The 22,900-nt window shown below is 39.9% G+C and overlaps 1 protein-coding gene across 2 annotated transcripts in view; it reads left to right on the top strand.

The window, feature by feature from the left end:
- tfpia (tissue factor pathway inhibitor a) overlaps positions 1-22,632 on the top strand; it is a 57,863-nt gene extending 35,231 nt beyond the window's left edge. For both annotated transcript variants that reach the window (XM_029641060.2, XM_029641051.2), the window contains exons 3-6: positions 17,613-17,789; positions 18,633-18,734; positions 19,752-19,946; positions 20,285-22,632. In XM_029641060.2, coding sequence (XP_029496920.1) covers positions 17,613-17,789; positions 18,633-18,734; positions 19,752-19,946; positions 20,285-20,355 — 545 coding nt within the window. In that variant the 3' untranslated portion in view covers positions 20,356-22,632. The remainder of the gene's footprint in view (positions 1-17,612; positions 17,790-18,632; positions 18,735-19,751; positions 19,947-20,284) is intronic.
- The last annotated feature ends 268 nt before the right edge of the window (positions 22,633-22,900 follow it).

The raw sequence follows: 22,900 nt of genomic DNA, 5'->3' as shown, positions 1-22,900 counted from the left end.
ATTATGTGGTACGTGTGAAACGATTGGGCTGATAATAATATTATGTGGTATGTGTGAAACGATTGGGCTGATAATAATATTATGTGGTACGTGTGAAACGATTGGGCTGATAATAATATTATGTGGTACGTGTGAAACGATTGGGCTGATAATAATAATAATATTATGTGGTACGTGTGAAACGATTGGGCTGATAATAATATTATGTGGTATGTGTGAAACGATTGGGCTGATAATAATAATAATATTATGTGGTACGTGTGAAACGATTGGGCTGATAATAATAATAATATTATGTGGTACGTGTGAAACGATTGGGCTGATAATAATAATAATATTATGTGGTACGTGTGAAACGATTGGGCTGATAATAATAATAATATTATGTGGTATGTGTGAAACGATTGGACTGATAATAATAATAATATTATGTGGTATGTGTGAAACGATTGGGCTGATAATAATATTATGTGGTACGTGTGAAACGATTGGGCTGATAATAATATTATGTGGTACGTGTGAAACGATTGGGCTGATAATAATAATAATATTATGTGGTATGTGTGAAACGATTGGGCTGATAATAATATTATGTGGTACGTGTGAAACGATTGGGCTGATAATAATATTATGTGGTACGTGTGAAACGATTGGGCTGATAATAATATTACGATTGGAAACGATTGATGATAATAATAATATTATGTGGTACGTGTGAAACGATTGGGCTGATAATAATATTATGTGGTATGTGTGAAACGATTGGGCTGATAATAATAATAATATTATGTGGTATGTGTGAAACGATTGGGCTGATAATAATATTATGTGGTATGTGTGAAACGATTGGGCTGATAATAATAATAATATTATGTGGTATGTGTGAAACGATTGGGCTGATAATAATATTATGTGGTACGTGTGAAACGATTGGGCTGATAATAATAATAATATTATGTGGTACGTGTGAAACGATTGGGCTGATAATAATATTATGTGGTACGTGTGAAACGATTGGGCTGATAATAATATTATGTGGTATGTGTGAAACGATTGGGCTGATAATAATAATAATATTATGTGGTACGTGTGAAACGATTGGGCTGATAATAATAATAATATTATGTGGTATGTGTGAAACGATTGGGCTGATAATAATATTATGTGGTATGTGTGAAACGATTGGGCTGATAATAATATATTATGTGTGAAACGATTGGGCTGTATGTGTGGGCTGAAACGATTGGGCTGATAATAATAATAATATTATGTGGTATGTGTGAAACGATTGGGCTGATAATAATAATAATATTATGTGGTATGTGTGAAACGATTTGATAATGATAATAATATTATGTGAAACGATTGATAATAATATTATGAAACGATTGGGCTGATAATAATAATAATATTATGTGGTACGTGTGAAACGATTGGGCTGATAATAATATTATGTGGTATGTGTGAAACGATTGGGCTAATAATAATATTAATAATAATAATATTATGTGGCACGTGTGAAACGATTGGGCTGATAATAATAATAATATTATGTGGTACGTGATAATAATGAAACGATTGGGCTGATAATAATAATAATATTATGTGGTACGTGTGAAACGATAATAATATTATTGGACTGATAATAATAATAATATTATGTGGTATGTGTGAAAAACGATTGGGCTGATAATAATATTATGTGTGAAACGTGATAATAATATTATGAAACGATTGGGCTGATAATAATATTATGTGGTACGTGTGAAACGATTGGGCTGATAATAATAATAATATTATGTGGTACGTGTGAAACGATTGGGCTGATAATAATAATAATATTATGTGGTATGTGTGAAACGATTGGGCTGATAATAATATTATGTGGTACGTGTGAAACGATTGGGCTGATAATAATATTATGTGGTACGTGTGAAACGATTGGGCTGATAATAATAATAATATTATGTGGTATGTGTGAAACGATTGGGCTGATAATAATAATAATATTATGTGTGTACGTGATAATAATTATGTGGTTGAAACGGCTGATAATAATATTATGTGGTACGTGTGAAACGATTGGGCTGATAATAATATTATGTGGTACGTGTGAAACGATTGGGCTGATAATAATAATAATATTATGTGGTATGTGTGAAACGATTGGGCTGATAATAATAATAATATTATGTGGTACGTGTGAAACGATTGGGCTGATAATAATATTATGTGGTACGTGTGAAACGATTGGGCTGATAATAATATTATGTGGTATGTGTGAAACGATTGGGCTGATAATAATATTATGTGGTACGTGTGAAACGATTGGGCTGATAATAATATTATGTGGTACGTGTGAAACGATTGGGCTGATAATAATATTATGTGGTACGTGTGAAACGATTGGGCTGATAATAATAATAATATTATGTGGTATGTGTGAAACGATTGGGCTGATAATAATAATAATATTATGTGGTATGTGTGAAACGATTGGGCTGATAATAATATTATGTGGTATGTGTGAAACGATTGGGCTGATAATAATAATAATATTATGTGGTATGTGTGAAACGATTGGGCTGATAATAATATTATGTGGTACGTGTGAAACGATTGGGCTGATAATAATATTATGTGGTACGTGTGAAACGATTGGGCTGATAATAATATTATGTATGGTGAAACGTGTGAAACGATTGGGCTGATAATAATAATGAAAATGATAATTATGTGTGAAACGATTGGGCTGATAATAATATTATGTGGTACGTGTGAAACGATTGGGCTGATAATAATAATAATATTATGTGGTACGTGTGAAACGATTGGGCTGATAATAATATTATGTGGTACGTGTGAAACGATTGGGCTGATAATAATAATAATATTATGTGGTACGTGTGAAACGATTGGGCTGATAATAATATTATGTACGTGTGAAACGATTGGGCTGATAATAATAATAATATTATGTGGTACGTGTGAAACGATTGGGCTGATAATAATAATATGTGGTACGTGTGAAACGATTGGGCTGATAATAATATTATGTGGTACGTGTGAAACGATTGGGCTGATAATAATATTATGTGGTATGTGTGAAACGATTGGGCTGATAATAATAATAATATTATGTGGTATGTGTGAAACGATTGGGCTGATAATAATATTATGTGGTACGTGTGAAACGATTGGGCTGATAATAATAATAATATTATGTGGTATGTGTGAAACGATTGGGCTGATAATAATAATAATATTATGTGGTACGTGTGAAACGATTGGGCTGATAATAATAATAATATTATGTGGTACGTGTGAAACGATTGGGCTGATAATAATAATAATATTATGTGGTACGTGTGAAACGATTGGGCTGATAATAATAATAATATTATGTGGTACGTGTGAAACGATTGGGCTGATAATAATATTATGTGGTACGTGTGAAACGATTGGGCTGATAATAATAATAATATTATGTGGTACGTGTGAAACGATTGGGCTGATAATAATATTATGTGGTATGTGTGAAATGATTGGGCTGATAATAATAATAATATTATGTGGTACGTGTGAAACGATTGGGCTGATAATAATATTATGTGGTACGTGTGAAACGATTGGGCTGATAATAATATTATGTGGTATGTGTGAAACGATTGGGCTGATAATAATATTATGTGGTACGTGTGAAACGATTGGGCTGATAATAATAATAATATTATGTGGTACGTGTGAAACGATTGGGATGATAATAATATTATGTGGTACGTGTGAAACGATTGGGCTGATAATAATAATAATATTATGTGGTACGTGTGAAACGATTGGGCTGATAATAATAATAATATTATGTGGTATGTGTGAAACGATTGGGCTGATAATAATAATAATATTATGTGGTACGTGTGAAACGATTGGGCTGATAATAATATTATGTGGTATGTGTGAAACGATTGGGCTGATAATAATAATATTATTATGTGGTACGTGTGAAACGATTGGGCTGATAATAATATTATGTGGTACGTGTGAAACGAATAATAATAATATTATGTGGTACGTGTGAAACGATTGGGCTGATAATAATATTATGTGGCACGTGAAACGATTGGGCTGATAATAATATTATGTGGTACGTGTGAAACGATTGGGCTGATAATAATATTATGTGGTACGTGTGAAACGATTGGGCTGATAATATTGGGCTGATAATAATAATAATATGTGGTATGTGTGAAACGATTGGGCTGATAATAATAATATGTGAACTAGAAACACAAGCATTTCGCTACACTCGCATTAACATCTGCTAACCATGTGCATGTGACCAATAACATTTGATTTGATTTTGCATTTTGAGTGTTACCTAAACCGTGGGTGTTATTGAAGTGAGATAGATAAGCAATATTCATAGATGTCGGATCAATATGAATTACGCTGTGGATATCACAGTGGAGAAACCACGTGCGAAACTCTACTTTGTCTGTAGCTAGAAACACTGCTTTCTTAAAAGTGTAATTTATTACGGATGTATGTCTCAATGTCATGGTGGTACAATGTTGTGTCATTGTATGCATTATTCAGTTGACGTACAAGGGAATTGTGGGTGAATTTCCATCCTGCCAGTAACACTTTTATATGATTGTTTTATTCAACATGTCGACGAAACCAGGCATATTGAATTAAATAAGAAAATGATGGTAGTCCTGTGAGGTCATGGTTAACATCCAAATCAAATCACATTTTATTGGTCACATACACATGGTTAGCAGATGTTATTGCTTCTAGATCCGACAGTGCAACAGTATCTAACAGGTAATATCTAACAATTCCACAACAAAACCTAATACACACAATCTAGTAAAGGAATGGGATGAGAATATATAAATATAAAATATATGGATGAGCAGTGACAGAGTGACTAAGATGCAATAGATAGTAAAGAATAAAGAGTGAAGGATACAGTACATTATATACATATGAGAGGAGTAATGTGAGCTATGTAAACATTCTTAAAGTGTCATTGTTAAAGTAGGGTGACTGGTGTTCCATTTATTAAAGTGGCCAATGATATCAAGTCTGTAGGTAGGCAGCCGCCTCTCTGTGCTAGTGATGGCAGTTTAACAATCTAATGGCCTTGAGATAGAAGCTGTTTTTCATTCTCTCTGTCCCAGCTTTGATGCACCTGTACTGACCTCGCCTTCTTGATGGAAGCGGGGTGAACAGGCAGTGGCTCGGGTGGTTATTGTCCTTGATTATCTTTTTTGCCTTCCTGTGTTGTAGGTGTCCTGGAGGGCAGATAGTTTGCCCCCCCGGTGATGCATTGTGCAGACCGCACCACCCTCTAGAGAGTCTTGCGGTTGTGGGCTGTGCAGTTGCCGTACCAGGCGGTGATACATCTCGACAGGATGCTCTCAATTGTGCATCTGTAAAAGTTAGTGAGAGTTTTCGGTGACAAGCCAAATTTTTTCAGCCTCCTGAGGTTGAAGAGGAGCTGTTGCGCCTTCTTCACCACACTGTCTGTGTGCGTGGACCATTTCAGTTTGTCCGTGATGTGTACGCCGAGGAACTTAAAACTTTCCACCTTCTCCACTACTGTCCCGTCGATGTGGATGGGGGGTGCTCCCTTTGCTGTTTCCTGAAGTCCACTATCATCTCTTTTGTTTTACTGACATTGAGTGAAAGGTTATTTTTCTGACACCACACCCCGAGGGCCCTCACCTCCTCCCTGTAGGCTGTCTCGTCATTGTTGGTAATCAAGCCTACCACTGTTGTGTCGTCTGCAAATTTGATGATTGAGTTGGAGGTGAGCCTGGCCAATTGGTCGTGGGTGAACAGGGAGTACAGGAGGGGACTGAGAACGCACCCTTATGGGGCCCCTGTGTTGAGGATCAGTTGAGTGGAGATGTTGTTTCCTACCTTCACCACCAGGGGGCAGCCCGTCAGGAAGTCCAGGACCCAGTTGCACAGGGCATGGTCGAGACCTGGGGTCTCAAGCTTAATGATGAGTTTGGAGGGTACTATGGTGTTGAATGCTGAGCTGGAGTCAATGAACAGCATTCTTACATAGGTATTCCTGTTGTCAAGATTGGAAAGGGCAGTTTGATGGCGATTGCATTGTTTGTTGACCTATTGGGGCGGCAGGGTAGCCTAGTGGTTAGAGCGTTGGACTAGTAACCAGAAGGTTGCAAGTTCAAACCCCTGAGCTGACAAGGTACAAATCTGTCGTTCTGCCCCTGAACAGGCAGTTAACCCACTGTTCCCAGGCCGTCATTGAAAATAAGAATTTGTTCTTAACTGACTTGCCTGGTAAAATAAAAAAATAAAAAATAAAAATTGGGGCGGTAAGCAAAGTGGGTCTAGGGTGACAGGTAGGGTGGAGGTGATATGGTCCTTGACTAGTCTCTCAAAACACTTCATGATGGGAGGGGCGATAGTCATTTAGTTCAGTTACCTTAGCTTTCTTGGGAACAGGAACAATTGTGGCCATCTTGAAGGATGTGGGAACAGCAGACTGGGATAGGGATTGATTGATGATGTCCGTAAACACACCAGCCTTCTGGTCTGTGCATTCTCTGAGGACGCGGCTAGGGATGTCGTCTAGGCTGGCAGCCTTGCAAGGGGCTTAACACGTTTACATTTTTTACTCACGCCGGCCACGGAGAAGGAGAGTCCACAGTCTTTGGTTGCGGGCTACGTTGATGCCACTGTATTGTCCTCAAAGCACGCAGATCAGTTGTTTAATTTTTCTGGAAGCAAGACGTCAATGTACTCGACGGGGCTGGTTTTCCTTTTGATTTCTTCTTGTAGTCCGTGATTGTCTGTAGAACCTGCCACATACGTCTTGTGTTCGAGCCATTGAATTGCAACTCCACTTTATCTCTATGCTGACACTTTGCTTGTTTGATTGCCTTACGGAGGGAATAACTACACTGTTTGTATTTGCTCATATTTAGTGCTCATGATTAAATGCGGTGGTATGTGCTTTCAGCTTTGTGCGAATGCACGGTTTCTGCTTAGGGAAGGTTTTAATAGTTACAGTGGGTACAACATCTCCTATACTCTTCCTTGTAAAGTCGCTCACCGAGTCAGCGTAAATGTCAATGTTGTTCTCTGAGGCTACCCTGAACATATCCCAGTCCACGTGATCGAAGCAATCTTGAAGCGTGGAATCCGATTGGTCAGTCCAGCATTGGATAGACCTAAGCACGGGTGCTTCCTGTTTTAGTTAATGCCTATAGGAGGGGAGCAACAAGATGGAGTCAAGGTCAGATTTGCCAAAAGGAGGGCGGGGGAGGGCCTTGTATGCATCGCTGAAGTTTGAGGAGCAATGGTTGAGCATGTTACTCGTTCGTGTACAGAAATCGATATGCTGATAGAATTTAGGTAGCCTTGTTCTCAAATTAGCTTTGTTAAAATCCACAGATACAATAAATGCAGGCTCAGGATATATGGTTTCCAGTTTGCTTAACGTCCAGTGAAGTTCCTTGACGGCCGTCTTGGTATCCGCTTGCGGGGGGATACACACGGCTGTGATGATAACCGAGGAGAGTTCTCTTGGGAGATAATACGGTCGGCATTTGATTGTGAGGAATTCTAGTCAGGCAAACAAAAGGACGAGTTCCTGTATGTTGTTACAATTACACTATGAATCAAATCATAAAACATACACCCCCGTCCTTCTTCTTATCGGAGAGATGTTTATTCTTGTCGGCGCGATGCACTGAAAATCCTGTTGGCTGTACGGACTCAGACAGCATGTCTCCAGCTAGCCATGTTTCCGTAAAACAGAGTATGTTACAATCCCGGATATCTCTTTGGAAAGCAACTCTTGGACAGATTTCATCAACGTTGTTATCTAGGGACTGGACATTAGCGAGTAATATACTCGGGAGTGGTGGGTTGTGTGCTCGCCTCCGAAGCCCCAATAGAGGACAGCTCCGGCACCCTCTCTTCCTGTGGTGTTGTTTTGGGTCAGCCTCTGGAATCTGTTTAAATGCCCTGGGAGGTGCAGATAAAGGATCTGCTTTGGGAAAGTTGTATTCCTGGTCGTAGTGCTGGTTGTGCTGGTAAGTTGACGTCTCTCTGATATCCAATAATTCTTCCCGGTTGTATGTAATAACACTTAAGGTTTTCTGGGCTAACAACGTAATAAATAATGCAGAAAAAAACGAAATACTGCACAGTTTCCTAAGGGCTAGAACTGAAGCTGGTATCTCTATCAGCGCCATCTTGCCATCCTGTTCCACTGAAATGAAGTAGTCACAATTAGGTCATGAGACAATGTCACAATGTATTTCTATTGCTACCAAATCTCACGTGAGAAGAAGAAAAATAGCAAGCTAAGAAAAGGAAGTCTATGTAGGAGTCAACAGTCAAGGACACATGAAACACCTCAGATATTGTCATGTTGTCACAATGTGACATTTATTTTGCTCTCTCAATACCTGCATGTACTGAATGGAAATAATATGAAGACTGATGTCATAATGGCTTCTTCGCAGAAATTTTCAAGGAACATATTTCTCTCTCAAAGTCTTAAAGGGAAAATGTTAAACTAATAAGAACACCATTTCAGTAATGACAATTCATTTACCTTTTACCTAATCAATCTGTCTGCTCTCCACCAATTTCTGTAAATTCAGACAATGGATAATGATAATGATGATGATAATGATGATGATAATGGATTTATACAACACTTCTCCAGGTGTTCATTGCGTTTTATGGGTAAAACTCACTTCATTAAGTAGGCTCAAGGCCTTAGTCATAAAGTCACACACTGTTCCAAGCTTGTGGCAAGGCATTGTTGTCATCTTAAACTGCCAAAGAGGACAAAGAATAATGGAATTACTTTGCGAAGCCCACGGCTCATTTTGTTGGCTGCGAGCTCCGTGGCTACAGGGGACCATATCTCATTACCCCTACTGTGTCAGGGCATTATATGTCACAGAGGTCCCTGCCCTCCTTCCACTCTGGTGCCCCCACCTCTAACACCCTATCACACAAACAGGCTGAACAATGAGAGTTTAGAATAATGGAGGAGCCCTGTGTAGATCACAGCTGTAGTGCAGAGCTCCCATTATTTCACTTGCGCCTGGAAATTCCAACGTACACTTACTCAGCTCTACCAGTTCAGGCCCGTAATCACTATAGACGTGTTGTGTGGGAGGCTCGTCAAAACGTAGACTGTCAACTGTAAACGACCCGTAACCATTTTTACATTGTGCCAACACTACCAACACTGTCACACCATCAGAGATACAGGACTAGTCTCAGGTAACACCTCCAACACTACCAACACTGTCACACCATCAGAGATACAGGACTAGTCTCAGGTAACACCTCCAACACTACCAACACTGTCACACCATCAGAGATACAGGACTAGTCTCAGGTAACACCTCCAACACTACCAACACTGTCACACCATCAGAGATACAGGACTAGTCTCAGGTAACACCTCCAACACTACCAACACTGTCACACCATCAGAGATGCAGGACTAGTCTCAGGTAACACCTCCAACACTACCAACACTGTCACACCATCAGATATACAGAACTAGTCTCAGGTAACACCTCCAACACTACCAACACTGTCACACCATCAGAGATGCAGGACTAGTCTCAGGTAACACCTCCAACACTACCAACACTGTCACACCATCAGAGATGCAGGACTAGTCTCAGGTAACACCTCCAACACTACAACACTGTCACACCATCAGAGATACAGGACTAGTCTCAGGTAACACCTCCAACACTACAACACAGTATTATATCATCAGAGATACAGGACTAGTCTCAGGTAACACCTCCAACACTACAACACAGTATCATATCACACCATCAGAGATACAGGACTAGTCTCAGGTAACACCTCCAACACTACCAACACTGTCACACCATCAGAGATACAGGACTAGTCTCAGGTAACACCTCCAACACTACCAACACTGTCACACCATCAGAGATACAGGACTAGTCTCAGGTAACACCTCCAACACTACCAACACTGTCACACCATCAGAGATACAGGACTAGTCTCAGGTAACACCTCCAACACTACAACACAGTATCATATCACACCATCAGAGATACAGGACTAGTCTCAGGTAACACCTCCAACACTACAACACAGTATTATATCATCAGAGATACAGGACTAGTCTCAGGTAACACCTCCAACACTACAACACAGTATTATATCATCAGAGATACAGGACTAGTCTCAGGTAACACCTCCAACACTACAACACAGTATCATATCACACCATCAGAGATACAGGACTAGTCTCAGGTAACACCTCCAACACTACAACACAGTATCATATCACACCATCAGAGATACAGGACTAGTCTCAGGTAACACCTCCAACACTACAACACAGTATTATATCATCAGAGATACAGGACTAGTCTCAGGTAACACCTCCAACACTACAACACAGTATCATATCACACCATCAGAGATACAGGACTAGTCTCAGGTAACACCTCCAACACTACAACACAGTATTATATCATCAGAGATACAGGACTAGTCTCAGGTAACACCTCCAACACTACAACACAGTATCATATCACACCATCAGAGATACAGGACTAGTCTCAGGTAACACCTCCAACACTACAACACAGTATCATATCACACCATCAGAGATACAGGACTAGTCTCAGGTAACACCTCCAACACTACAACACAGTATTATATCACACCATCAGAGATACAGGACTAGTCTCAGGTAACACCTCCAACACTACAACACAGTATCATATCACACCATCAGAGATACAGGACTAGTCTCAGGTAACACCTCCAACACTACAACACAGTATCATATCACACCATCAGAGATACAGGACTAGTCTCAGGTAACACCTCCAACACTACCAACACTGTCACACCATCAGAGATACGGGACTAGTCTCAGGTAACACCTCCAACACTACAACACAGTATCATATCACACCATCAGAGATACAGGACTAGTCTCAGGTAACACCTCCAACACTACAACACAGTATCATATCATCAGAGATACAGGACTAGTCTCAGGTAACACCTCCAACACTACAACACAGTATCATATCACACCATCAGAGATACAGGACTAGTCTCAGGTAACACCTCCAACACTACAACACAGTATCATATCACACCATCAGAGATACAGGACTAGTCTCAGGTAACACCTCCAACACTACAACACAGTATCATATCATCAGAGATACAGGACTAGTCTCAGGTAACACCTCCAACACTACAACACAGTATCATATCACACCATCAGAGATACAGGACTAGTCTCAGGTAACACCTCCAACACTACAACACAGTATCATATCACACCATCAGAGATACAGGACTAGTCTCAGGTAACACCTCCAACACTACAACACAGTATCATATCATCAGAGATACAGGACTAGTCTCAGGTAACACCTCCAACACTACAACACAGTATCATATCACACCATCAGAGATACAGGACTAGTCTCAGGTAACACCTCCAACACTACAACACAGTATCATATCACACCATCAGAGATACAGGACTAGTCTCAGGTAACACCTCCAACACTACAACACAGTATCATATCACACCATCAGAGATACAGGACTAGTCTCAGGTAACACCTCCAACACTACAACACAGTATCATATCACACCATCAGAGATACAGGACTAGTCTCAGGTAACACCTCCAACACTACCAACACTGTCACACCATCAGAGATACAGGACTAGTCTCAGGTAACACCTCCAACACTACAACACAGTATCATATCATCAGAGATACAGGACTAGTCTCAGGTAACACCTCCAACACTACAACACAGTATCATATCACACCATCAGAGATACAGGACTAGTCTCAGGTAACACCTCCAACACTACAACACAGTATCATATCACACCATCAGAGATACAGGACTAGTCTCAGGTAACACCTCCAACACTACAACACAGTATCATATCATCAGAGATACAGGACTAGTCTCAGGTAACACCTCCAACACTACAACACAGTATCATATCACACCATCAGAGATACAGGACTAGTCTCAGGTAACACCTCCAACACTACAACACAGTATCATATCACACCATCAGAGATACAGGACTAGTCTCAGGACTAGTCTCAGGTAACACCTCCAACACTACAACACAGTATCATATCACACCATCAGAGATACAGGACTAGTCTCAGGTAACACCTCCAACACTACAACACAGTATTATATCACACCATCAGAGATACAGGACTAGTCTCAGGTAACACCTCCAACACTACAACACAGTATCATATCACACCATCAGAGATACAGGACTAGTCTCAGGTAACACCTCCAACACTACAACACAGTATCATATCACACCATCAGAGATACAGGACTAGTCTCAGGTAACACCTCCAACACTACAACACAGTATCATATCACACCATCAGAGATACAGGACTAGTCTCAGGTAACACCTCCAACACTACAACACAGTATCATATCACACCATCAGAGATACAGGACTAGTCTCAGGTAACACCTCCAACACTACCAACACTGTCACACCATCAGAGATACAGGACTAGTCTCAGGTAACACCTCCAACACTACAACACAGTATCATATCACACCATCAGAGATACAGGACTAGTCTCAGGTAACACCTCCAACACTACAACACAGTATCATATCATCAGAGATACAGGACTAGTCTCAGGTAACACCTCCAACACTACAACACAGTATTATATCACACCATCAGAGATACAGGACTAGTCTCAGGTAACACCTCCAACACTACAACACAGTATCATATCACACCATCAGAGATACAGGACTAGTCTCAGGTAACACCTCCAACACTACAACACAGTATCATATCATCAGAGATACAGGACTAGTCTCAGGTAACACCTCCAACACTACAACACAGTATCATATCACACCATCAGAGATACAGGACTAGTCTCAGGTAACACCTCCAACACTACAACACAGTATCATATCACACCATCAGAGATACAGGACTAGTCTCAGGTAACACCTCCAACACTACAACACAGTATCATATCATCAGAGATACAGGACTAGTCTCAGGTAACACCTCCAACACTACAACACAGTATTATATCACACCATCAGAGATACAGGACTAGTCTCAGGTAACACCTCCAACACTACAACACAGTATCATATCACACCATCAGAGATACAGGACTAGTCTCAGGTAACACCTCCAACACTACAACACAGTATCATATCACACCATCAGAGATACAGGACTAGTCTCAGGTAACACCTCCAACACTACAACACAGTATTATATCACACCATCAGAGATACAGGACTAGTCTCAGGTAACACCTCCAACACTACAACACAGTATCATATCACACCATCAGAGATACAGGACTAGTCTCAGGTAACACCTCCAACACTACAACACAGTATCATATCACACCATCAGAGATACAGGACTAGTCTCAGGTAACACCTCCAACACTACCAACACTGTCACACCATCAGAGATACGGGACTAGTCTCAGGTAACACCTCCAACACTACAACACAGTATCATATCACACCATCAGAGATACAGGACTAGTCTCAGGTAACACCTCCAACACTACAACACAGTATCATATCACATCATCAGAGATACAGGACTAGTCTCAGGTAACACCTCCAACACTACAACACAGTATTATATCATCAGAGATACAGGACTAGTCTCAGGTAACACCTCCAACACTACAACACAGTATTATATCACACCATCAGAGATACAGGACTAGTCTCAGGTAACACCTCCAACACTACAACACAGTATCATATCACACCATCAGAGATACAGGACTAGTCTCAGGTAACACCTCCAACACTACAACACAGTATCATATCACACCATCAGAGATACAGGACTAGTCTCAGGTAACACCTCCAACACTACAACACAGTATCATATCACACCATCAGAGATACAGGACTAGTCTCAGGTAACACCTCCAACACTACAACACAGTATAATGTCACACCATCAGAGATACAGGACTAGTCTCAGGCTCCATCTAGTGGCCATTAGTTTTAAATGCCTCTGTAACAGAATACAATGACACAATTGGAATAGTATTGAAAGGCATCCATCCATCCTGCCTCCCTCCCTCCCTCATGGATCTGTCATGACTGGATTGTCGTAAGCAAGCTTTCCACCGCATTGCTTTCATCATTTATGTCATGCCAGATCAATAGTTACTTCAAGGATAGGAGGAGGGAAGGATGTATTGTGCTTTGTGACTCAGTCGGTAGACCTTGACGTTTGACTCCATTCCATTAATTACATTCCAGACAGTACAATGAGCCCCTCGTCCTCCAGCTCCTCCCACCAGATTCCTCTGATTTTATATATATATATATATACAAGTGAGCACACCCCTCACATTTTTGTAAATATTTGAGTATATCTTTTCATGTGACAACACTGAAGAAATGACACTTTGCTACAATGTAAAGTAGTGAGTGTACAGCTTGTATAACAGTGTAAATTTGCTGTCCCCTCAAAATAACTCAACACACAGCCATTAATGTCTAAACCGCTGGCAACAAAAGTGAGTACACCCCTAAGTGAAAATGTCCAAATTGGGCCCAAAGTGTCGATATTTTCTGTGGCCACCATCATTTTCCAGCACTGCCTTAACCCTCTTGGGCATGGAGTTCACCAGAGCTTCACAGGTTGCCACTGGAGTCCTCTTCCACTCCTCCATGGCGACATCACAGAGCTGGTGGATGTTAGAGACCTTGCACTCCTCCACCTTCCGTTTGAGGATGCCCCACAGATGCTCAATAGGGTTTAGGTCTGGAGACATGCTTGGCCAGTCCATCACCTTTACCCTCAGCTTCTTTTGCAAGGCAGTGGTCGTCTTGGAGGTGTGTTTGGGGTCGTTATCATGTTGGAATACTGCCCTGCGGCCCAGTCTCCGAAGGGAGGGGATCATGCTCTGCTTCAGTATGTCACAGTACATGTTGGCATTCATGGTTCCCTCAATGAACTGTAACTCCCCAGTGCCAGCAGCACTCATGTAGCCCCAGACCATGACACTCCCACCACCATGCTTGATTGTAGGCAAGACACACTTGTCTTTGTACTCCTCACCTGGTTGCCGCCACACACGCTTGACACCATCTGAACCAAATAAGTTTATCTTGGTCTCATCAGACCACAGGACATGGTTCCAGTAATCCATGTCCTTAGTCTGCTTGTCTTCAGCAAACTGTTTGCAGGCTTTCTTGTGCATCATCTTTAGAAGAGGCTTCCTTCTGGGACGACAGCCATGCAGACCAATTTGATGCAGTGTACGGCATATGGTCTGAGCACTGACAGGCTGACCCCCCCACCCCTTCAACCTCTGCAGCAATGCTGGCAGTACTCATACATCTATTTCCCAAAGACAACCTCTGGATATGACGCTGAGCACGTGCACTCAACTTCTTTGGTCGACCATGGCGAGGCCTGTTCTGAGTGGAACCTGTCCAGTTAAATCACTGTATGGTCTTGGCCACCGTAAGAACACCTGCTCTGTCCATGACATAGACTGACCAGGCGAATCTAGGTGAAAGCAGCCCCAGACCATTATTACTCATCCACCAAACTTTACAGTTGGCACTATGCATTGGAGCAGGTTGTGTTCTCACCATCAGAGATACAGGACTACTCTCAGGTAACACCAGATAGTGAAGCACTCCAGAGAACGCGTTTCCACTGCTCTGAGTCCAATGACGGTAAGCTTCACACCACTCCAGCCGACGCTTGGCATTGCGCATGGTGATCTTAGGCTTGTGTGCGGCTGCTCGGCCATGGAAACCCATTTCATGATGCTCCCGACGAACAGTTATTGTTCTGATGCTGCCTCCGGAGACAGTTTGAAACCCGGTAGTGAGTGCTGCAATCAAGGACAGAATTCTTATTTTCCACCATAATTTGCAAATAAGTTCATTAAAAATCCTACAATGTGATTTTCTGGATTTTCTTTTCTCATTTTGTCTGTCATAGTTGAAGTGTACCTATGATGAAAATTACAGGCCTCTCTCATCTTTTTAAGTGGGAGAACTTGCACAATTGGTGGCTGACTAAATACTTTTTTGCCCCACTGTATATATGAGTATTAGAACAGGGCCGTAGTGTATTGGACAACTCCTTTCACCTGGAAAATTCCAGTATGTCAAGTTGGACAGCAGCCATAACCTTGAAAGACAGAGGGACATATTATTCTGATTGGTCACCAGTAATTCACCACCATAACACTGATAGCTTTTTCCAACTTAGATGCCTTTCAGTTGAATCACTGGTTTGAATTATTCAACGGGCTGGGTCACACAAACACAAAGGAAAAAAGTCTCTGCTTTCAGGTAGTGTTACTGTTAAAATCAAGTCATTCTCTCTGACATGCTTTAACACAGTCTGGTAAAAGTAGTGTTTAGAAATGAAAAAGGACTTGATATTTGGTGACAAAGAGATAAACAGTAGGATACAATATATAATTATTCACAACATATTTGAGGATGACAGTTATTAGTTTGTCTCAGACTCTTCTAGAACTCAGAGAGGCTGAGGTATTAAGTACAGCTTTAATTACAGCATCTATATATTCATGACCTCTTCATTTTTGGGACGTCTCGCCCGATAATGGACGGCCACTTGACGGAAATATTTCTATTAATTCGAGAGGAGAAAAAAAAGCAATATCATAGCCATGAAGTGTCAGGAAATTAAGTGACTTTTATCTACTGGGGCTTGGCCCTGGTCAAGTCATGTGTCCTATATATGGGGCGACATGAAATCAATCACCCCCTAGATGACATCTACACCAGTCTCAACGTCAGTGAAGAGGCGAGGTCCTCTGTCCTGTGTCTGTGTTCTTTTGCCCATCTTAATCTTTTATTTTTATTGGCAGGTCTGAGATATGGCTTTTTCTTTGCAACTCTGCCTAGAAGGCCAGCATCTTCACTGTTGATGTTGAGACTGGTGTTTTGCGGGTACTATTTAATGAAGCTGCCAGTCGAGGACTTGTGAGGTGTCTGTTTCTCAAACTCCCTATCCATTCATAACTAACTGTGTCAGCAGCCGACCTTCTATCTTCCTCCATGCCTGAGTGTGTGTTCTCTCTCTTTCCACCTCCTCCCCCTCTCATCATATTTTCTGTCAGTGTCTCTAACTCTCCAGAGTGTTAGTGCCACCTCTTTCTCTATTATTCACAGTTTGCCTGGAAGTCAATTTACTGGTCCAAGGGTAGATTGCAGTGTAGTGTAGATTGTATTTGACTTAGGGGAACAGGAAGCCTATCTCCCATACTGTACTTTTTTCAACATTTCCTGCTGTCATCTCTTCAAATGACTCAGTAGCTGGTACTCATTTCTCCTCTTTTCAGTATCTCAATAATGTTATCTCTCTCTCTCTGCCTTCTTTCTCTCCCTCCATTTGTCTCTAGTTGACAAGAGTCCCTGTCACATGGAGGAGGCTCAATAATGTTCTCCCCTTTTCATTATCTCAATAATGTTATCTCTCTCTCTCTTCCCTCTTTCTCCATCTGTTTCTAGTTGACAAGAGTCCCTGTCACCTGGAGGAGGCTCCGGGGCCATGTCGAGGTCTGGTAACTCGCTACTTATTTGACAACCAGAGCCAGGAGTGCAAGCACTTCTACTATGGAGGCTGCTTCGGCAATGCCAACAACTTCAAGAGTATGAAAGAGTGCCAGGCTAGATGCCAGAACCCAGGTAGTCCAAAAGAGACCAACCAACCATAGGCCTTTTCTTACTAGCACTGACTTTGCTGGAAGCTACTTTATTGAGGAAAAATGTACGTTCTATGACTTTCTATAGCTAGGTTGTCTCACCAGGCTATCTTAAGATGAACACATTAATTCCTAAGTCACTCTGGATAGGAGAGTCTGCTTAATGACTAACATGTAAATGTGCTAGGGGTGGAAACAGTATTACTTCTCTGATGCCTTAAAAGTTTGCTGTGTGTTCTAAGATAGTTATACCTCTTTGAAAGCCCAAATACTCAAATCAAATCAAAATCAAATCAAATGTATTTATATAGCCCTTCGTACATCAGCTGATATCTCAAAGTGCTGTACAGAAACCCAGCCTAAAACCCCAAAACTAAAACTCACGTGTTTGCTGCAGTGGATGTTGTGAATATTGCACTTACTTTTTTGAGCATATTAAATTGTTTTAGACATAGGCCTGATTTTGAATTTGTTTACATTCATTGACTGCATTTTGTCCCCCCAAAATTACCAATATATTTTTCTACAGTGACCAAACAATGTATGAAAAAAAAATGGATGATAACTCCAAAATAATTACATTGTCATTGTGTATCAGAATCCTTAATCCATCTTCCTTGGGCTCAAAATAATTGTTCTCTTCATCAAACCTGAGTCCATAAGGGTAACAACTTCTCTATGCTGTATGTTAATATTATAATGCTACTTCCTTGGTAAACAGGTTTTAACAACAGAGTAGTACACTGCTTGTATTATAGTACATTTCTATTAAATGCAGTAACATATTATGGAATTAAACTCTAACCATGCTTTGGTTTCATTGCAGAAAACCCCACTGTGGCCCTTAAATTGGATGTGGCCCCTAAATTGGAGGTCACCGTCCCAGAACCCCATAGCCAGCCTAGTGTGCAGTCTCTCAAAGTAACTGGTAAGACAACAATGTTCATGTATTTTGAGTTCATGTTTGTATCATCTTTATTTGTTCAACAAACCCTGTACCCCTGTGGATCTGTCAATGCTGGGAACACTACTGTATTGCTCCAGTCTCTTGGCAGCCCCTCGTGGTGGTGTGATGTCACTCCCTTTAAGTTAACTACAGTATCACAACTACTAATACTGTGAGGCGCTTTGCACATGGGCAGTAGAACTATCACAAACACCAGGCCACAGGAAGCACAGGAATTCAGGAAAGCAGTCGTTTGTCATGTGTACTATGGCAACTACAAGGTAGGTAAGAGAGAGACAGTCATTTTACATCTCAGAAATAGTTTAGCTGCTGGTAAACACACTACAACGTATAAAGGCAGCATAGTGCCCACAATACCTCCTCCCTTCTCCTCCTTCCATGTGACATTGATTCACTGCTATTAAAATGGGAGTGTACAAGGTATGAGGAGAGAGTTAGTGCTCAGAAACACCAGTGTCTGGTACAGAGGTCACATCGCAGTACATTGGGGAGCAGGGAGTCTTTGGCCATCACTCAGTCACGGACAAGTAGTTGTGATTCATGTTACAGAATTCCACCCATGTCAGTGAATCCAGTGCAGGAGAGTCTCTGTACACGTGGTTGACATTCCAGTCAGGTGATATAGGAGATCTTCAGTACTCCCTTAACCCAAGGCTGACATTCAGTTCATGTTTTTTTCTCCGCAGTTTGACGCTTGAGGTGGTATTGAGGTGGTGAAAATTAAGTTTCCTTTGTTATGGTACAAGGTAATAGTAGTAGCAGTAGGTTCTACTAGTCACTTTAACAGTAGATTTCCATGAACTTCACATCAGGCTTTTAGAGAAGTATGTTCTATCAGAACTAAACTGCAGATGTAGCCTAGATACTTACATACTTAGAAAATGTGTCTTTGGTATGATGGAGTCATTGTCTTACACCATGACTTGTGCTATTAGCACGTCATTTCATCTTACAATTGCTTCTGTGCATTTCTTTCAGACTTCAATCCTCCGGACTTGTGTCTCAGTCCCATTGACAAGGGCACAACATGTGATGGAGAGGAGAGAACTGAGAGGAGATACGTGTACAACCCCAAGACAAAGAGATGTCAGTCGTTGCGCTACAATGGCTGCGGGGGCAACAAGAACAACTTTGTCCACAAGAGACACTGCATGAAGATGTGTATGAAGCCAGGTAAGATCCAAGTTATCTGTTATCTCCAACACCAGCCCTATAGAGCTACCTGGGGTTGCAGGCTTTTGTTCCATCCCCAGCATTAACACACCTGATTCAAATGATCAATATCCAGACTGAAGACTATAATTAGTTGTATTATTTGAAACAGGTGTGTCCGTACTGCACTTGTTCCACCCGTATGTCTTTAATTTAAAAAAAATTGAAACAAATAAATTAAATTAACAGTGTTTTTGTAAATTAACAGTTAAGATATGAATTGAATTCAATGTTCATTTTTAGACTAGTGCCCTGGAGAAGTGTTTAAACATAACTAATTTGTGCTGTTTCATTTTCAGATCACCATCACAAAGGGAAGGTCATTCGTATAAAGAAGAAGAACAGCAACATCTTGTTTCGATCTGTCTAAATCAAGGCTTCATATTAAACCCTTCCTACTTCCTATTAAACCCTTCCTACTTCCTATTAAACACTTCCTACTTCCTATTAATATGAAACCCTTCCTACTTCCTATTAAACCCTTCCTACTTCCTATTAAACCCTTCCTACTTCCTATTAAACCCTTCCTACTTCCTATTAAACACTTCCTACTTCTCATTAAACCCTTCCTACTTCCTATTAAACCCTTCCTACTTCCTATTAATATGAAACCATTCCTATTAATATGAAACCCTTCCTACTAATATTAAACCCTTCCTATTAATATGAAACCATTCCTATTAATATGAAACCATTCCTACTAATATTAAACCCTTCCTATTAATATGAAACCCTTCCTATTAATGTTAAACCCTTCCTACTTCCTATTAATATTAAACCTTTCCTATTAATATTAAACCCTTCCTATTAATATTAAACCCTTCCTATTAATATTAAACCCTTCCTATTAATATGAAACCCTTCCTATTAATATGAAACCCTTCCTATTAATGTTAAACCCTTCCTACTTCCTATTAATATTAAACCCTTCCTACTTCCTATTAAACCCTTCCTACTTCCTATTAATATTAAACCCTTCCTACTTCCTATTAAACCCTTCCTACTTCCTATTAATATTAAACCCTTCCTATTAATATTAAACCCTTCCTATTAATATTAAACCCTTCCTACTTCTTATTAAACCCTTCCTACTTCCTATTAAACACTTCCTACTTCCTATTAATATTAAACCCTTCCTATTAATATTAAACCCTTCCTACTTCTTATTAAACCCTTCCTACTTCCTATTAAACACTTCCTACTTCCTATTAAACCCTTCCTACTTCCTATTAATATTAAACCCTTCCTACTTCTCATTAAACCCTTCCTACTTCCTATTAAACCCTTCGTACTTTGTATTAATATTAAACCCTTCCTACTTCCTATTAAACACTTCATACTTCCTATTAAACCCTTCCTACTTCCTATTAATATTAAACCCTTCCTACTTCCTATTAAACCCTTCGTACTTCCTATTACTATTAAACCCTTCCTACTTCCTATTAAACCCTTCCTACTTCCTATTAAACCCTTCCTACTTCCTATTAAACCCTTCGTACTTCCTATTACTATTAAACCCTTCCTACTTCCTATTAATATTAAACCCTTCCTACTTCCTATTAAACCCTTCCTACTTCCTATTAAACCCTTCGTACTTCCTATTACTATTAAACCCTTCCTACTTCCTATTAAACCCTTCCTACTTCCTATTAATATTAAACCCTTCCTACTTCCTATTAATATTAAACCCTTCCTACTTCCTATTAAACCCTTCCTACTTCCTATTACTATTAAACCCTTCCTACTTCCTATTAAACACTTCATACTTCATATTAAACCCTTCGTACTTCCTATTAATATTAAACCCTTCCTACTTCTCATTAAACGCTTCCTACTTCCTATTAAACCCTTCGTACTTTGTATTAATATTAAACCCTTCCTACTTCCTATTAAACACTTCATACTTCCTATTAAACCCTTCCTACTTCCTATTAATATTAAACCCTTCCTACTTCCTATTAAACCCTTCCTACTTCCTATTAAACCATTCGTACTTCCTATTACTATTAAACCCTTCGTACTTCATATTACTATTAAACCCTTCCTACTTCCTATTAAACCCTTCCTACTTCCTATTAAACCCTTCCTACTTCCTATTAAACCCTTCCTACTTCATATTAAACCCTTCATACTTCCTATTAATATTAAACCCTTCCTACTTCCTATTAAACCCTTCCTACTTCCTATTAAACCCTTCGTACTTCCTATTACTATTAAACCCTTCCTACTTCCTATTAAACCCTTCCTACTTCCTATTAATATTAAACCCTTCCTACTTCCTACTTCTTATTAAACCCTTCCTACATACACTACTTTTGAATGAGTCTTTATTTATATCATTCTTATTTGACTTTGGTGTGTCCTTGTAGTCTTGCAGCAATTGTAGCAAAGGCTTGTTTTGGCGTATTGTGTAATGTTGTATTGCTCATTGTAACCTATTAACACTTTGTAAGAAGATGTTTTTAGTAATATCACAATTGTATACATGTTTTTTACTGTCACATACCAAATACCAGTATATAATTGTATTTGTTTTTCTTCCTGAGGACACCAGACAAGTTATTTTATTGACAAATGATGAACATTCATTATCCCAAAAGCACTGTACGTGTAATATCATACAATAAAGCACATTATCTGTATCAAATGCTGTACATTATCTACATCAATTACTGTACATTATCTATATCAATTACTGTACATTATCTACATCAATTACTGTACATTATCTGTTTATTTTACCCCTTCATGTGAGTAATGTCTTTTTCCATGGTATTTTTTTTTTACCCAGATGAAAACAACATATCAGCAACCCATTTGAGACTACATTTCATTTGGCATAGTCATCAACATTGCAATTTTGTGCATATGTTTATTCTGTTCCAAGTCCCCTTTCACATTGAAGTACAGCAGGC

Source organism: Oncorhynchus nerka, linkage group LG3, assembly GCF_034236695.1.
Source record: "Oncorhynchus nerka isolate Pitt River linkage group LG3, Oner_Uvic_2.0, whole genome shotgun sequence".
NCBI classification, from domain to species: domain Eukaryota; kingdom Metazoa; phylum Chordata; class Actinopteri; order Salmoniformes; family Salmonidae; genus Oncorhynchus; species Oncorhynchus nerka.
The sequence above is the reverse complement of the archived record's forward strand: the minus strand, read 5'-3'. Positions and strand labels throughout refer to the sequence as shown.